This window comes from Amphiprion ocellaris, chromosome 14, assembly GCF_022539595.1.
Source record: "Amphiprion ocellaris isolate individual 3 ecotype Okinawa chromosome 14, ASM2253959v1, whole genome shotgun sequence".
Lineage (NCBI taxonomy): Eukaryota > Metazoa > Chordata > Actinopteri > Pomacentridae > Amphiprion > Amphiprion ocellaris.
In genome coordinates, this window is record NC_072779.1 from 31,617,363 (window position 1) to 31,631,151 (window position 13,789).

At 36.6% G+C, this 13,789-nt stretch overlaps 1 protein-coding gene and 3 non-coding genes across 4 annotated transcripts; all 4 read right to left on the bottom strand.

The window, feature by feature from the left end:
- Positions 1–3,758: 3,758 nt before the first annotated feature.
- Positions 3,759–8,681, bottom strand: nhp2 (NHP2 ribonucleoprotein homolog (yeast)). Its single transcript, XM_023265270.3, has 4 exons — positions 8,404–8,681; positions 7,050–7,119; positions 4,446–4,551; positions 3,759–4,229 (listed from the first exon to the last, which is right to left on the bottom strand). Exons 1-4 carry the CDS (start codon positions 8,561–8,563, stop codon positions 4,104–4,106), a joined length of 462 nt encoding a protein of 153 aa, XP_023121038.2. The 5' UTR covers positions 8,564–8,681; the 3' UTR covers positions 3,759–4,103.
- Positions 8,682–12,328: 3,647 nt separating this feature from the next.
- trnav-cac (transfer RNA valine (anticodon CAC)) lies at positions 12,329–12,401 on the bottom strand. The gene has a single exon. It is a non-coding gene; the product is annotated as a tRNA-Val (tRNA).
- A 141-nt stretch (positions 12,402–12,542) lies between these two features.
- On the bottom strand, positions 12,543–12,614 carry trnad-guc (transfer RNA aspartic acid (anticodon GUC)). The gene has a single exon. It is a non-coding gene; the product is annotated as a tRNA-Asp (tRNA).
- Positions 12,615–12,961: 347 nt separating this feature from the next.
- On the bottom strand, positions 12,962–13,034 carry trnav-aac (transfer RNA valine (anticodon AAC)). The gene has a single exon. It is a non-coding gene; the product is annotated as a tRNA-Val (tRNA).
- Between the last annotated feature and the right edge of the window lie 755 nt (positions 13,035–13,789).

Consider the following 13,789-nt stretch of genomic DNA (forward strand, 5'->3'; position numbering starts at 1 on the left):
CCCCTCAGTGACCCCAACAGTCTGAAGCCAACAAAACTGAAAACTGAGAGCCGTGAACCCTGGCAGAACCTCTGAGAAACAGGGTCTTGGCTGCAGTTTGCCCTCTGCGGCTCCCAGCAGTGGAAAGTTTCTGTTGCCTCGAGCTCCGAGTTGACAGGAGTTTATAAACATCTCAGGAGAGCGAGGCGAGTCTGAACAGGCCGACTGGGTGAACCAACAGTTGCCGACGGTTCTCACTTTTTATCGATCACATGAGCATCAGTTACCCCAAATCCCTCCACAGCAGCACCGACCGGTTCTACCGCAAACCAGCGCTGGGCTCTGACTCTCTGAAAGGGGCCTCAGGTCCACCAACAGGGTCTCGCTTCAGTTCATACAGCCTCTGGAAACACTTTCAGGACTCCTGCCAGGACCTGAAGCAGCTCTTCATCCTCTTCAAGTAGCTCCAGGATTCCCTCAAGTGTCCAAATCAGAGCCACTAAATCCCAACTCATGATGCATTCAAGGACTCATTGAAAACTAACACTTGGAACCTTTTCAAGGATTTTAAATGTCCTTAAGAACATTCAGAGGTTCTTGAAGACGTTTAGAGGTTTCAAGTGTTAGTTTTCAATTATAGATTTTAATCGTCTTCAAGAGCCTCTGAAGAATTTTAAACATCCTCAAGGACCTCTGGAAGTTCTTGAAGATGTTTAAAATCCTTCAGAGGTTCTTGAATATGTTTAAAATCCTTCAGAGGTTCCAAGTGTTGGTTTTCAATGACAGACTTTAATTGTCTTCAAGAACCTCTGAAGGATTTTAAACATATTCAAGAACCTCTGAAGGATTTTAAATATATTGAAGAACCTCTGGAGGCTCCTGAAGATGTCTTGAAGGACTGACAGATAATTAATTGGCAATGATTAATAATTTAATTGTCTTTATAAATTGTCTTGTATTTGTCTTCAAGAACCTCTGAAGGATTTTAAACATCTTCAAGAAGAGATCTTGGAGGATTTTAAACATCTTCAAGGACCTCCAGAGCTTCTTGAAGATGTTTGAAATTCTTCAGAAGCTCTTGAAGACAATTACAATCTGTCATTGAAAACCAACACTTGGAACTTGGAAGGATGTCTTGAGGATTTTAAATATCTTAAGAACACCTGGAGGTTCTTGAAGATGTTTAAAATCAGATCCTTCAGAGGTTGCAAGCAGATTTTAATTGTCTTTAAGAACCTCTGAAGGATTTTAAACATATTCAAGAACCTCTGGAGGCTCCTGAAGATGTCTTGAAAGACTGACATATTGAAAGACTTTAATTGTCTTTTTAAATTATCTTTTAATTGTCTTCAAGAACCTCTGGATGATTTTAAATATCTTCAAGAAGATGTCTTGAAGGATTTTAAATATCTTCAAGGACCTCTGGAGTTCTTGAAGATGTTTAAAATCCTTCAGAGGAAGATAATTAAAATCTGTCATTGAAAACCAACACTTGGAACTTAGAAGGATGTCTTGAAATCTTAAACATCTTTAAGAAACTCTGAAGGGAAGGATTTTAAATGTCTTCAAGAACCTCCAGAGGGTCTTGAAGACATTTAAAATCCTTCAGATGTTCCTACTGTTAGTTTTCAATGATGGATTTTAAACGTCTTCAAGGACCTTAGAAATAAAGACTCCTTTAAGGACTTTAATGACCCAAAAAACAACATGACGGTCTGTAAAGTCCTACAGGTTTCCTGAAAGGTTCCGTTAGTTTGATTTTATAGAAATTAAAAGCAATATGCTGATTCTTTGAATCAGAGTCATAAAAGTCGAAAACTTCTGCTTTAATCTTAATCAATGTGAAAGTATATGTTAGTGTGTAATCTAAATGTGTTGGAATGACATCTTAAAATTTTAGCTGATAATTATTTAAGTATTTTAGCTGCTTGTATGACTGTAAAATAAATTTTGATGTATGAAATTTCTAAGTTATATTTTTTATGTTTTTGTGAGTTTGAATCATTTATTCAACACGTTGTTTTAATTTTTTGTGCTATTATTGCTTTATATTGTTGTCCTGTTTTCTTTTTAGTGTATGAATAAAGTTTATTAACAGTTTGTATCAGCTGCTGATTAAACAAGCTGATGTTTTGCTGCCTCCATGTGGCCACAGCAGTAAACTGCAACAACAGAATCAATATTTTCAAACTGAGATAAACGGTAAAAAATATTTACTGAGCTGCAACATAACAGCAGCTGAATAGATCTTATGAAAAACATACACTTATAATTGAATGAATAAACTGGAGATATTTATTGTGTTTCATACATCATAGCAGATATTTAATGAACATATTTAACAAGTATTTTTTTTAAAAAAACATTACAAAATATATTTTATTTTAATGAAGTTAAGAAATGTTAGAACATGAACTAATTCATTAAAAATTTATAAAAGACAGCAAATACTTAATACAAAAAATTTTATTTAATAAATAAAACACATTTTGGAAAATAGATTTAAATTACATTTTAGAATATATTTAATAAATACATTAATAAATAAAGCCAGTAAATAAATTTGGAAGGTATAGAACACATTTAATAATTTCTTGCAGGTATTTAAGGAGTTTAGCAGGAATTTATTTCAATAAATACATTTTATCAGGTTAATAAATAACTTTTATTTTATGTATATATATTTAGAAAATGTTATATTTTTTTCATAATCTAAAATTTTTTACAATACCTTATGAAATATTCCTTAATTTAGTAAAGTTTAGAATATATTTGATAAATGTAATGAAGTCTACCACATTATTTCACACACAATATTTTAGTACATATTTATCAGAACAATTTGGGCCTTAAAATTAATAAATAAAATTAATTTAAAAAATAAATAAAATTTTGCTACTATCTTATAAACATATGTAGCAGGTATTTAATATAATAAATTAATTTTAGAAGCAATAAAAATGGATACTATATATAATTTATTATACAAAATTTAAAAAATCTATACATTATTCAAGTGTTGAAATTATTCGTGTTCAATGTATTCCAAATATATTCATTTGCTTTATTTATTAATGCATTTATTAAATATATCCCAAAACATTTTTCATTTAAAAAATTTTTCGAAAATGTGTTAAATTTACTGAGTACCTGCTACTTTTGCATTAAATATTTACTGACATTAACTTGTAATTATTAAGTATTATCAATAGACATTTAATAAATACATTTTATCAGATATTTAACAAATTTTAAAGAATTTATCAGAGGTGTTTAATAAATGAATTCCAGCAGATATTTAATTAATTCAATGCTAATATTTAATACTTTTTAAAAATTTGAAGAAAAATTAATTTTTATATCACATTTTAAAATGCATTTTAGCGGAAAATTAAGAAATTAAATCTATATTGAGCAGATATTTCATGAGTTTTACATTTTGCAGATATTCAATACAATCAATTTTAGCGGAAATTTAAGTCAAATGTTTAGATCAGATCTAAAAATAACTTTTAGCAGATAAATAAATTTTTAGTCGATAATGCATTTAATTTATAAACAGAATAAATGTCAGTGGTGATCTGCTAGTAAAAAACGTTAAAACTGAATTTACAGGCGTCTGAGTTTTGTGATAAATTATATGAATTGTAAACACAGTGATGTTGGTTTCCACGACGACCGATGGTGAATCGGCTTCAAGCTTTATAAAGAAAAGGATTTCCTAAAAACACAAACTCCTGCTTTAAAGTGAGAACTGACAGAAAAACACTTGAGACACATCTGGTTTGTTCACACGTCATTTAATAAAAAAAAAACATCTGCTTCAATCAAGAATAAAAACTTATTCAACAAACTCAAAGTGATCAGTAGAAAAACAAACCTTCTGTTCGAATATCAACATTAGTATGACTTTGATTTGTTTCATAAGAAAATAAAGCGACACTTCTTGGTCAAATGTTCTTATCCAGCAGTGAGGCGTCGCTCTTCTTTAGACGACAAACACACCGGCGGTCATTAGCCTAGCTTAGCACAAATACTGGATTCAGGTGGGTACTGTTAGCATTTTGCTCCCTTACGGCGAGGGTCACAGCGACGAGGGCGGAGCTGCCATCTGATTGGTTGATTCAGAGCGGCTTGGGCAGGCTGGACACCTCGTCCACACACTCCTGGTAGGCGTCCTGATAGTCCTCGTGAGGCTTGATGAGAATGACGCAGGTCGGACGCTTGGAGCCGGCAGACGAGCCCAGATCCTGAACACATTTCAAAATAAAAGTCAAATAAAACTGCTCATCGAAGTTGAAACTAACAAAACAGATGTAAGGGTTAAGATACAAAACCAATCAATCTTTAGCAGGCAGCGTGTCTGGGTAAGTTTTTTCGGAACTTATCCAGACGTGGAAATGACTAAAATCTAATTCCATGCGGTGTAGGAGCTCTGTTAGCAGCTATGGCGGCTGCAGACTCACCACTTTCGACGGGACGTAGGCGTACGGCAGGTTTCTGTCCTCACACATGATGGGCAGGTGGCAGTAGACGTCGATGGGCAGCGTGTCGCCTGCCAACACTACGATGCTGCAGAGACACGAATAAATAAACACCCACAAACACAGTTTACAAGACTGCACATCTCATTACAAAGCAGGTTGTTGTGGTGTAAATAAAATGAAACCCAGACAAACATGTCTAAACTTTCTCTACCTCTCTTGTGAAATTGCATCCTGTAAGTGTAAAAATTCTTCATATGTCTGGGCTACTAGACTGGCTAGTCGAGTCAAGTGATGCAAAAAAAAAAAAAACCAGACCAAAAAAACCCATTTCCGGCAGTGAAGCATGGAGGTGGCAGCATCATTGAGCAAGGATACAGTTTGCAAAAAAAAATACATCCAGTCTCCCAAAACTATGTAAAGGGATGTGTAAATAGTGTGTGATGAGACCAAGGTATACCAAAAAGTATATTTGGTGCAAAGAAAACAAAACAAACAAACAAAAAAACTGCAGATAACCACCAAAATAAAAATTGAGGGAAAAAAAAATCGTCATCCCTACAGTTAAGCATGGAGGCATCATAGATAACGTTTGTAAAAAAATACATCCAGTCTCCTGAAACTATGTAGAGTAATGTGTAAATAATTGTGTGATAGGGAAAGTATACCAAACACTTTATTTAGTGCAAAAAAATAGACATAAAGTCACAAAAAAAATCATCATCCCTTCAATGAAGCATGGAGGTGGCAGCATCATCGAGCATGGATATCATTTGCAAATAATTTGCATCGAATCACCCAAACCACATGGAGTAATGTATAAATAATGCCTAATGACACCAAAGTATACCACAAGATATATTTGGTGCAAACAATTGACAGCACATCACCGAAAAAATGACCATCCCTACAGCAAAGCATGGTGGCAGTAGCATCGTGGAGCATGGACAAAGTTTGCAAAAACAAAAAAACTACAAGGTCTGATGTGTAAATAATGTGTGATGAGACTAAAGTAAGCCAAGCAATATATCTGGCGCAAAAAAAGGAAAAGACATTAACTCACAAAAAAAAAATTATCATCACCTCAATGAAGTTGGAGTTGCATCATGGAGCATGGAAATTGTTTGCAAAAATATACAACCAGTCACCCAAAACTACTTGGAGTGATATGTAAATAACGTGTGATGAGACCAAAGTATACCAAACAATACATTTAGTCCAAAAAAAGACATTAAGTCACAAAAAACACCCCAAACCCAGTAATCCCCACAGTGAAGCATGAAGGTGGCAGCATCATGGAGCATGGATAACATTTGCTAAAAATCTACATCCAGTCACCCAAAACCACATGGAGTAATGTGTAAATAATGTGTGATGAGACCAAAGTATACCACAAGATAAATTTTGTGCAAACAATCAAAAACACATCACCAAAAATGTGACCATCCCTACAGTGAAGCATGGAGGCGGCAGTATCATGGAGTATGGGTAAAGTTTGCAAAAAAAAACACCCCAAAAACTATATGTAAATAATGTGTGATGAGGCCAAAGTGTACCAAACTATATATATGGTGCAAAATGAGAAAGACAGCAGATAACAAAAAAAAAATCACCATCCCTACAGTGAAGCATGGAGGTGGCAGCATCATGGAGCATGGATAACGCAAATAACTACATCCAATTTCCCAAAATTATGTACAATAACGTGTAAATTTTGTGCGATGAGACCAAAGTACACCAAACGAGATATCTGTTGCAAAAAAAAGGCATTAAATCACAAAAAAAAAAATCATTATCCCTACAATGAAGCATGGAGGTGGCAGCATCATGAAGCATGGATAAAGTTTGCAAAAAAATACATCCAGTCTCCCAAAACTATGTGGAGTGATGTAACGTGTGATGAGATTACAGTATACTACAAGATAAATTTGGTGCAAACAACTGACAGAACATCACTGAAAAACATCCTCACAGTGAAGCATGGTGGTGGCAGCATCATGGAGCATGGATAAAGTTTGCAAAAAAAAACTACAAGGAGTGATATGTAAATACTGTGTGATGAGGCCAAAGTATACCAAACAATATATATGGTGCAAAATGAAAAAGACAGTAGATAACAAAAAAAATCTCCACCCCTACAGTGAAGCATGGTGGTGGCAGCATCATGAAGCATGGTTAACGTTTGCAAAAAACATACACCCAGTCAACTGGAATGATGTGTAAATAATATGTGATGACACCAAAGTATACCAAACAAGATATTTGGTACAAAATAAAAAACACTGCAGATAGCAAAAAAATAAATAAATCACCATCCCTACAGCTAAGCATGGAGGTGGCAGCATCATGGATCAAGGTAATGACCCAACCAGAGAGCAGACAGAAATCCACTCCTGACCTGAACAGGGCGGTACACAGGAAATGTCCAGCCAGTTTTACAGAGTTCAAACATTTTGCAAAGAAGATTTACAAATTATTAAGTTAACATGCACTAAACTTTTACCCAGAAGACTATTAAGTACGTCAAATAATATGGAGTGGCCTTTTAAAGACTGTGAACAGGTGAAAACATGGCGGCAGACTCACCCTTTCTCTCCTTTGTTGATGAACTTCTGAACTTCTTTCACTCCTCTCCGGATGTTTTTCACTTTGGCAGCTGGAATCACAGAACACACCATGAGACCAGACTCCATTCTGAAATCAGTCATTCTTAGATCATCTGCATCACCCAGGTCTCTGTTTATTCTCCCTCATATTAAATCCAGCAGAAACCCACAGTTAATCTAAACATCTGAATGTTTCTACAGCTAAAAAAAAAAAGCTCTGCAGCCTGTAGGACTAATAAAATATAAAAAAGCAAATAATTTTACTTCTGAACCTGAAGAAAATCCATTCAAAACTTTTATGACAACATCAACAGACTTTGCCCCAGAAATATTTTATGTTATGCAAAACAAATGTAATCGATTTTAGACTGTATTTAACAACTTTGATAAAGTTTAGAAGACATTTTTTAAACACATTTCAGTAGATATCTAATACACTTCTAAGAATTTGTAGCAGATATTTAAAAAAGCAAAAAAACCCCACTATCCCTACAGTGAGGCATGGAGGCGGCAGCATCATGGAGCATGGATAATGTTTGCAAAAAATGTATACATTCAGTCATCCAAACCACATAGTGTAACGTGGAAATAATGTCTAAGGCGGCCAAAGTCAACCACAAGACGTGACCACCCCACAGCGAAGCATGGAGGTGGCAGTATCATGGAGCATGGATGAAGTTTCCAATCTCCCAAAACTATGTAATGTCTAAATAATGAATAATGAGACCAAAGTAAACCAAACAATATAACTGGTACAAAAAAGTCAATTTTTAAACCCAGTTTGGCCCCGTCTATACAAACCACAGAAAACCCAGTCATTTGTAGGACAAAAAGGCATTGCCTTCTGGCAGAAAATACTTATCAAATTGCAAAATGTGGACATTTGAATGATAAATTAAAAGGGTGAATTAATCAGAAGAGTTAAACGGTTCATTCAGTGTTTCATTTCACGTCCCACACTGGCTGCAAGGTTTGTTTCAGGCAAGAGATCGTTAAAAACAACCATTTTTAAACCGAGTTTGGCCCTTTCTCAGTAGAAACAACTGAAAACCCACTCACTTGTAACGCGAAAAGGCGATTCTTCTTGCCAGAAAGTACGTGTCAAATCGCAAAATGAGGACATCTGAATAATAAGTTAAAAAGCCGAATTAAGGAGGAGAGTCTGACGTTTTGTTTGGTGCCTCTTTCCATCTCCTATTTGATTCTAACATCTGCTGCCAGTAGAGAGACGGCTGAAGTCAACAATTTCTAAACCGAGTTCCGCACAGTCTCCTAAAAAAAAATCAGAAATCGGCAAGTTTCTTGCTGTTAGCGGCGCTTTTCCTCATTTGTACCTTTCTTGACGCATTTGTAGAGCTTCTTGCTAAGTTTTCTGGAGGCCAGCGGCTGAGAGATCGGGTTGAGGTGAGCGATCAGCTCCTGGTAGGACTTCTCGGTCCCTCCGGCGGCTTCCTCTCCGTCCGCAGCGGCCTTTTCCTTCTTCACCTTCGTCATATCTGATCGACAATCGCTGACACTCGGTAATTATTTGAATTATTTGATTGTTTTCTGCTCTGAGTCCCCCAAGCCGACCACAACATGCAGCCCGAGAGGAAACAAACACGTGTTTGAGCCGCTTTTTCTGCAGTTTAACTGGAGAACTGCGACCAGGTGGCGCCCCCCAGCGGTCCGGAGGGGAACTACACACGACGGTTAATGCACATTGAGTTTTTAACTTTAATATACCTAATTTATGAACAATAAATGTTTATGTAATCTATTAGTGATGAAATAAAAATCAAATGTTGTGATAATGTTTTAAATTATTTAGATAAATAGATTCAAAGAGTTTTAAATAGTATTAAGCAAACAAATAAACATTCCTATGATCTAAATCCTGAAAAACAAACATATACATACATTTAATAATTAAATAAGTCTTTATTTATTGTGAAAAAGAACTTTCAAAAGGGGGAGGGGGCTTGTTAATTTATTTTTAGGTATTTGTATTTCTGTACATAGGGCCTTTTATCACAAACAAACAAAGAAACAACAAACAAACTGTCCTGAATGAAGCACACAGAGGAGCTCTAATCGCAAGCAATTTTATTTAATTTACTTCAGACATGTCACAGTACTCTAACGCAAAAATAAAAATAAACTAAATCAAAACAATAAACAAACAAACTGCACAGAGAGACAATTAAATCGCAAAAAAACACACAGGTTTGCAGGTATTTATATTTGATTATACTACGTTTACTTATTTAATGGGAATATATCTGTAAAGTATTGATTCTTAAATAAACTTTCATTGCATAGTATCCAGCTAGAAGCAAACTTTATTTAATGAATAACACATTTAGTTAGAACTGAAGAAGTATCTTGGATGAAACATCTTGAAGAACCTACAAGAGTCCAATTGATTTCTACTGAAGCTCCAGATGTTTGGACCAATCAAACATGAGAACTTTTATTATAATTATTATACAGTATACAGCAGAGATCAAAATCACTTACATTAAAAATTCAATAATTTCATTATTTCTAAGTTGAAAAGTAGAACGTTCTCTCTTAAGAAAAAGCCTGTTATACCTGGAAACATTCATTTGCTTTTTGAAAATATGAGCTAAGCTTTCCAGGCATAACTATGTGTGACCAAATGTTCACAGGTCTGTACTATAAGCACGTATCAAATAAAAGTATTGAATCTTCAGGCCTGAATTAAAAATCATCTGTTGATGCAGCTTGTGAGAAATAATGATTTGATGATCTTCTGTGCTTTAATTTCAGGATCTTCTGCAACTTCTGCATGTGTTGTCATGCAGAAGTTTGTTTTTAAACCCAGAGAGGCTCCTGGTGAGCTGCTCATGCTGTAAAAACTCAAAGATCCTGAAACACCTGAACATGAAAATTCACTCTTTGTTTCTTCTTCTGGCCCTGCAGCTGCTCTCTGCTCTTCATACTCTGAAGACTGCTGGCATCATCCACACAAGCATCAAACCACATCATGTGATGCTGGTGAAGCAGGAAGACCAGCAGCCCTTCAGAGTAAAACTGATCGGCTTTGGTTCAGCCGTCCCAGCTGCTGAAGTCCAGGGCAGCTCCATCATGCAGCCTGTTGGATACAGGTGGGTTTGAAGATTTGTCTTCCAGCTTCAGTTACTGCTGGTCTGATCTGATGTCGCCACCAATCATGAACATGTAAAACTGTCATTTCTGATTGCTGTCTTCCTCCCTCAGGTCTCCTGATGTTCTTCTGGGTCTTCCCATCTCTGAGGCAGTAGACATGTGGTCTGTTGGTGCTGTTCTGTCCACCATGTTCCTCGGCAGCCCGTTGTTCCCTCAGAGGTGTCAGTATCACCTGGTATGTCCTCCAGTGTTCTAGGATTTAACAGCACAGCTTTATGTTGAAACTCAGATAGATGCAGGAGTATCTTTTATGCTGATGTAGCTGATATTGTCTGTTTAGATGAAAACTCTGGTGGAGACTCTGGGTCAGCCAGATGATGAGCTGCTGAGTGGAGGCACCAACACCCATCTCTACTTTACCTCCACAGAGAACATATGGACACTGAAGGTATGAACGCTGTCCTCAACATGCTTCCTTTACATCTGGCCAAAATTCCCACTTATTTTTAACTTCTCAAACACATTCTCTCATTTTCCAGACACCTGAGGAGTACAAAGCCGTGACCGGTTTCCCTCCTCAGATTCTGAGACGCTTCTCAACCACGTTCAAGAGTCTGTCTGAGCTGGTGAAGGTAGGAGCTCCTTGATGCTCTCAACATGGAAATCCTGACCTGAAACATCAGTGCTGTTTTGAATAACCATTAAATCTTTGTCCAAATGCAGATGTATCCAGATGTGGAGACGGATGATGACAAACTGAAGTTTGTCAGCCTCCTTATGAAGATGCTGGATCTAAATCTGCAGCAACGAATCTCACCGAGCGATGCTCTGGAGCATTGGTTTCTGACCCTCAGCATCGAGGACAATGGTGACAGCAGCTCTCAGTAAGTGCTGGATGGATGCTGGATGGTATATTTTTGATGGAATGTTCTACTAGTTGATGGATTTGTTGAATCTTTTACTCATTTACTCACATACTTGTTATCGTTCTCCATCCAGTGACTTGGTCTCAGTTCCTACTGTGAGCGTCCCTCCAATGGCTGCATCCTCAGAGGAAGGCGACGCCTCAGCAAACACGCATTCAGCTGCTGGCTGCTCAGCTGATGAAAACATCGCTGCTGTTTGCTGTGAACACGAAGCTTCAGATGAAGCCACCTCCTCTCCAGAAGATGCTGGCAGAAATAACAGCATTCCTGTAGCTGCTGAGGCCTCAGAGAGCTCTGACATTCCAACCAATCAGACAGTCTGCAGAACATGGTTCAAAGGAGTCTCCAACAGGAGATGTGATTGAAGCTGCATCCACCTCCACTTCATCTGTCATCATTCAAACTGACCTGCACGATGCCATTTCAGTTGATGAAGGTCCAGTAGAAACTCCTACTGCTGCTGACCTTCCAGATGAAGTGAGGGGTGAAGCTCAGGACACCACAAAGACTCCAAGGAGGCCTCTGAAAAGACTCCGGAGATTCTTTGGCAGAGTCTTTAGGACTCTGTGCTGTTGTTGCTCTGCACAAGGAACAGAGTGATTCCACTTTATTGTTTATTTCATTTACTGTTTATTTCATTTACTGTTTATTTAATTTGCTGTTTATTTCATTTATTGTTTATTTCATTTACTGTTTATTTTATTTACTGTTTATTTAATTTGCTGTTTATTTCATTTATTGTTTATTTCATTTACTGTTTATTTCATTTACTGTTTATTTCATTTATTGTTTATTTCATTTACTGTTTATTATTTTATTCATTTATTGTTTTTTTTGTTTATTATTTTGTTTATTGTTTTTTTTCATTTGTTGTTTACAGTTTCATTTATGGTTAATTTTTTTCATTTATTTTTTAAAATTTCTTTTATTTACTATTTCATTTTCATTTCATTTGTTTCATTTATCCTTGCAAAATAAACAAACATAGCAGCTGCATTAAATGTCCTGACTGGTCTGACTGCATCAGCAGTGGTTTGAACTCCAGAATTAACAGTGGAGTCACAGTTTAAGCAGCAGTTTAAGCTAAAAGGCCAGATGAAATGTAGCATTTTGTTTAAGCAGTTTGATTAATTCATCGTTGTCATCGGAGTATGAACATATTAAAATGGACATTATCTGACTAACTTAACATTATTAAAAAAGTATAAATGCATACATCACATGTTTTTACCTGGTCTCGAACCGGGGATCTTTCGCGTGTGAGGCGAACGTGATAACCACTACACTACAGAAACCTGTGGTATGAAGTCCATTCAAGGACATCGGACAAACCTGCGATCATATCATGAGGTCAAGTTTTCAGCCTGTTTTTTTATCACTACTGTCATTACAGAAAGTTAGACTTCTAAGAAACATAAAATTCAAAACACTTGTTACTCCCCGTCGGGGAATCGAACCCCGGTCTTCCGCGTGACAGGCGGAGATACTGTCCACTATACTAACGAGGAAGTTGGAAGATGTCATGTGACCACACTGAGCCGATCGCAGCTTCAGTGTCTACAAAAATAACTTACTCTCTGTAATGACACACTGACATGCGGGATAATTCTGGATTTATTGAAGTGCAATTTTATTTCTTAATTTGAGGTAAAGAGAGCTTGTTATGATGTATTATTTCTCATTAATCAATCTATTCTATTCTATTGTTTATACTGCTCGTACCACCATTAGTACCTTTATATGTACATTTGTCTGTATTTATATTAATTTGTGTAATTAACTAAGTGACTTAAAATGGACATTATCTGACTGACTTAACATTATTAAAAAAGTATAAATGAATAAATAGATCACATGTTTCCGCCCGGTCTCGAACCGGGGACCTTTCGCGTGTTAGGCGAACGTGATAACCACTACACTACGGAAACCTGTGACATATGATGTGTTCAAGGACATGGGACAAACCTGCGAACATATGGTTTGCTCTAAAGGTGGTTCATGTTTTCAACAAGCAAATGAATGTTTCCAGGTAAAACAGGTAAAGCTAATGGCTTCAAACTGAGTAAACTGGCTGTAGCGTGATCTGTTTTAAGCTGGCTAATGTTTGCACCTTCAGGTTAGCTAACGCCACAAGAGAGAGAGACATCATTGAAAACAGAACTTTGAAAAATCATTTATAAAAAACTTTGAGTGTAAAAATGTAATTTGTCTCTGAAAGCACAGACCCCTTTAAAGTAATACATTCAACTCAGTTGGTGCTAAAAGTCACACGATTTGTGAAATTAAGATCATCTGAGTTCAGTGAATATGTCTCAGTGATCGTAGTATAAAGACTCCTGTATTTAGAAGATATCATGCAAAGCTACTCATTTAAAACGTCAGCAAAGTGACTTGATATGTTTTAAGCTGGCTAATGTTAGCACCTTTTATGTTAGGGTGAGTTACCTGAGGTCAGAAGTCACAGTCCTGACTGAGGTTCTCTGTGTTCTCCTTCATGTTCCTCAGGTGTCGGCCAGAGAGTCGCCACTCAGACAGTGAGGAGGGTCGATGGAGCGCTGAGTCCTTGTTGAACTACCAGAGGAGGATCAGCTGAACACACAACTTTGGTGCTGTCTTTTTTTTCAGCTGTAAGTTTGTGGTGCTCGTGACCTAATTCCTGATTTGCTGCATTCCAAAAGATTCC

Excerpts from the sequence above, each read along its gene's own strand:
- nhp2 (XM_023265270.3), bottom strand. The coding sequence starts at position 8,563 with ATGACGAAGGTGAAGAAGGAAAAGGCCGCTGCGGACGGAGAGGAAGCC. Across the intron at positions 7,120-8,403 it reads CTACAAATGCGTCAAGAAAG|CTGCCAAAGTGAAAAACATC; the intron begins GTACAAATGAGG and ends CTGTGATTCCAG. Across the intron at positions 4,230-4,445 it reads CCTACGTCCCGTCGAAAGTG|GATCTGGGCTCGTCTGCCGG; the intron begins GTGAGTCTGCAG and ends AAATGTGTTCAG.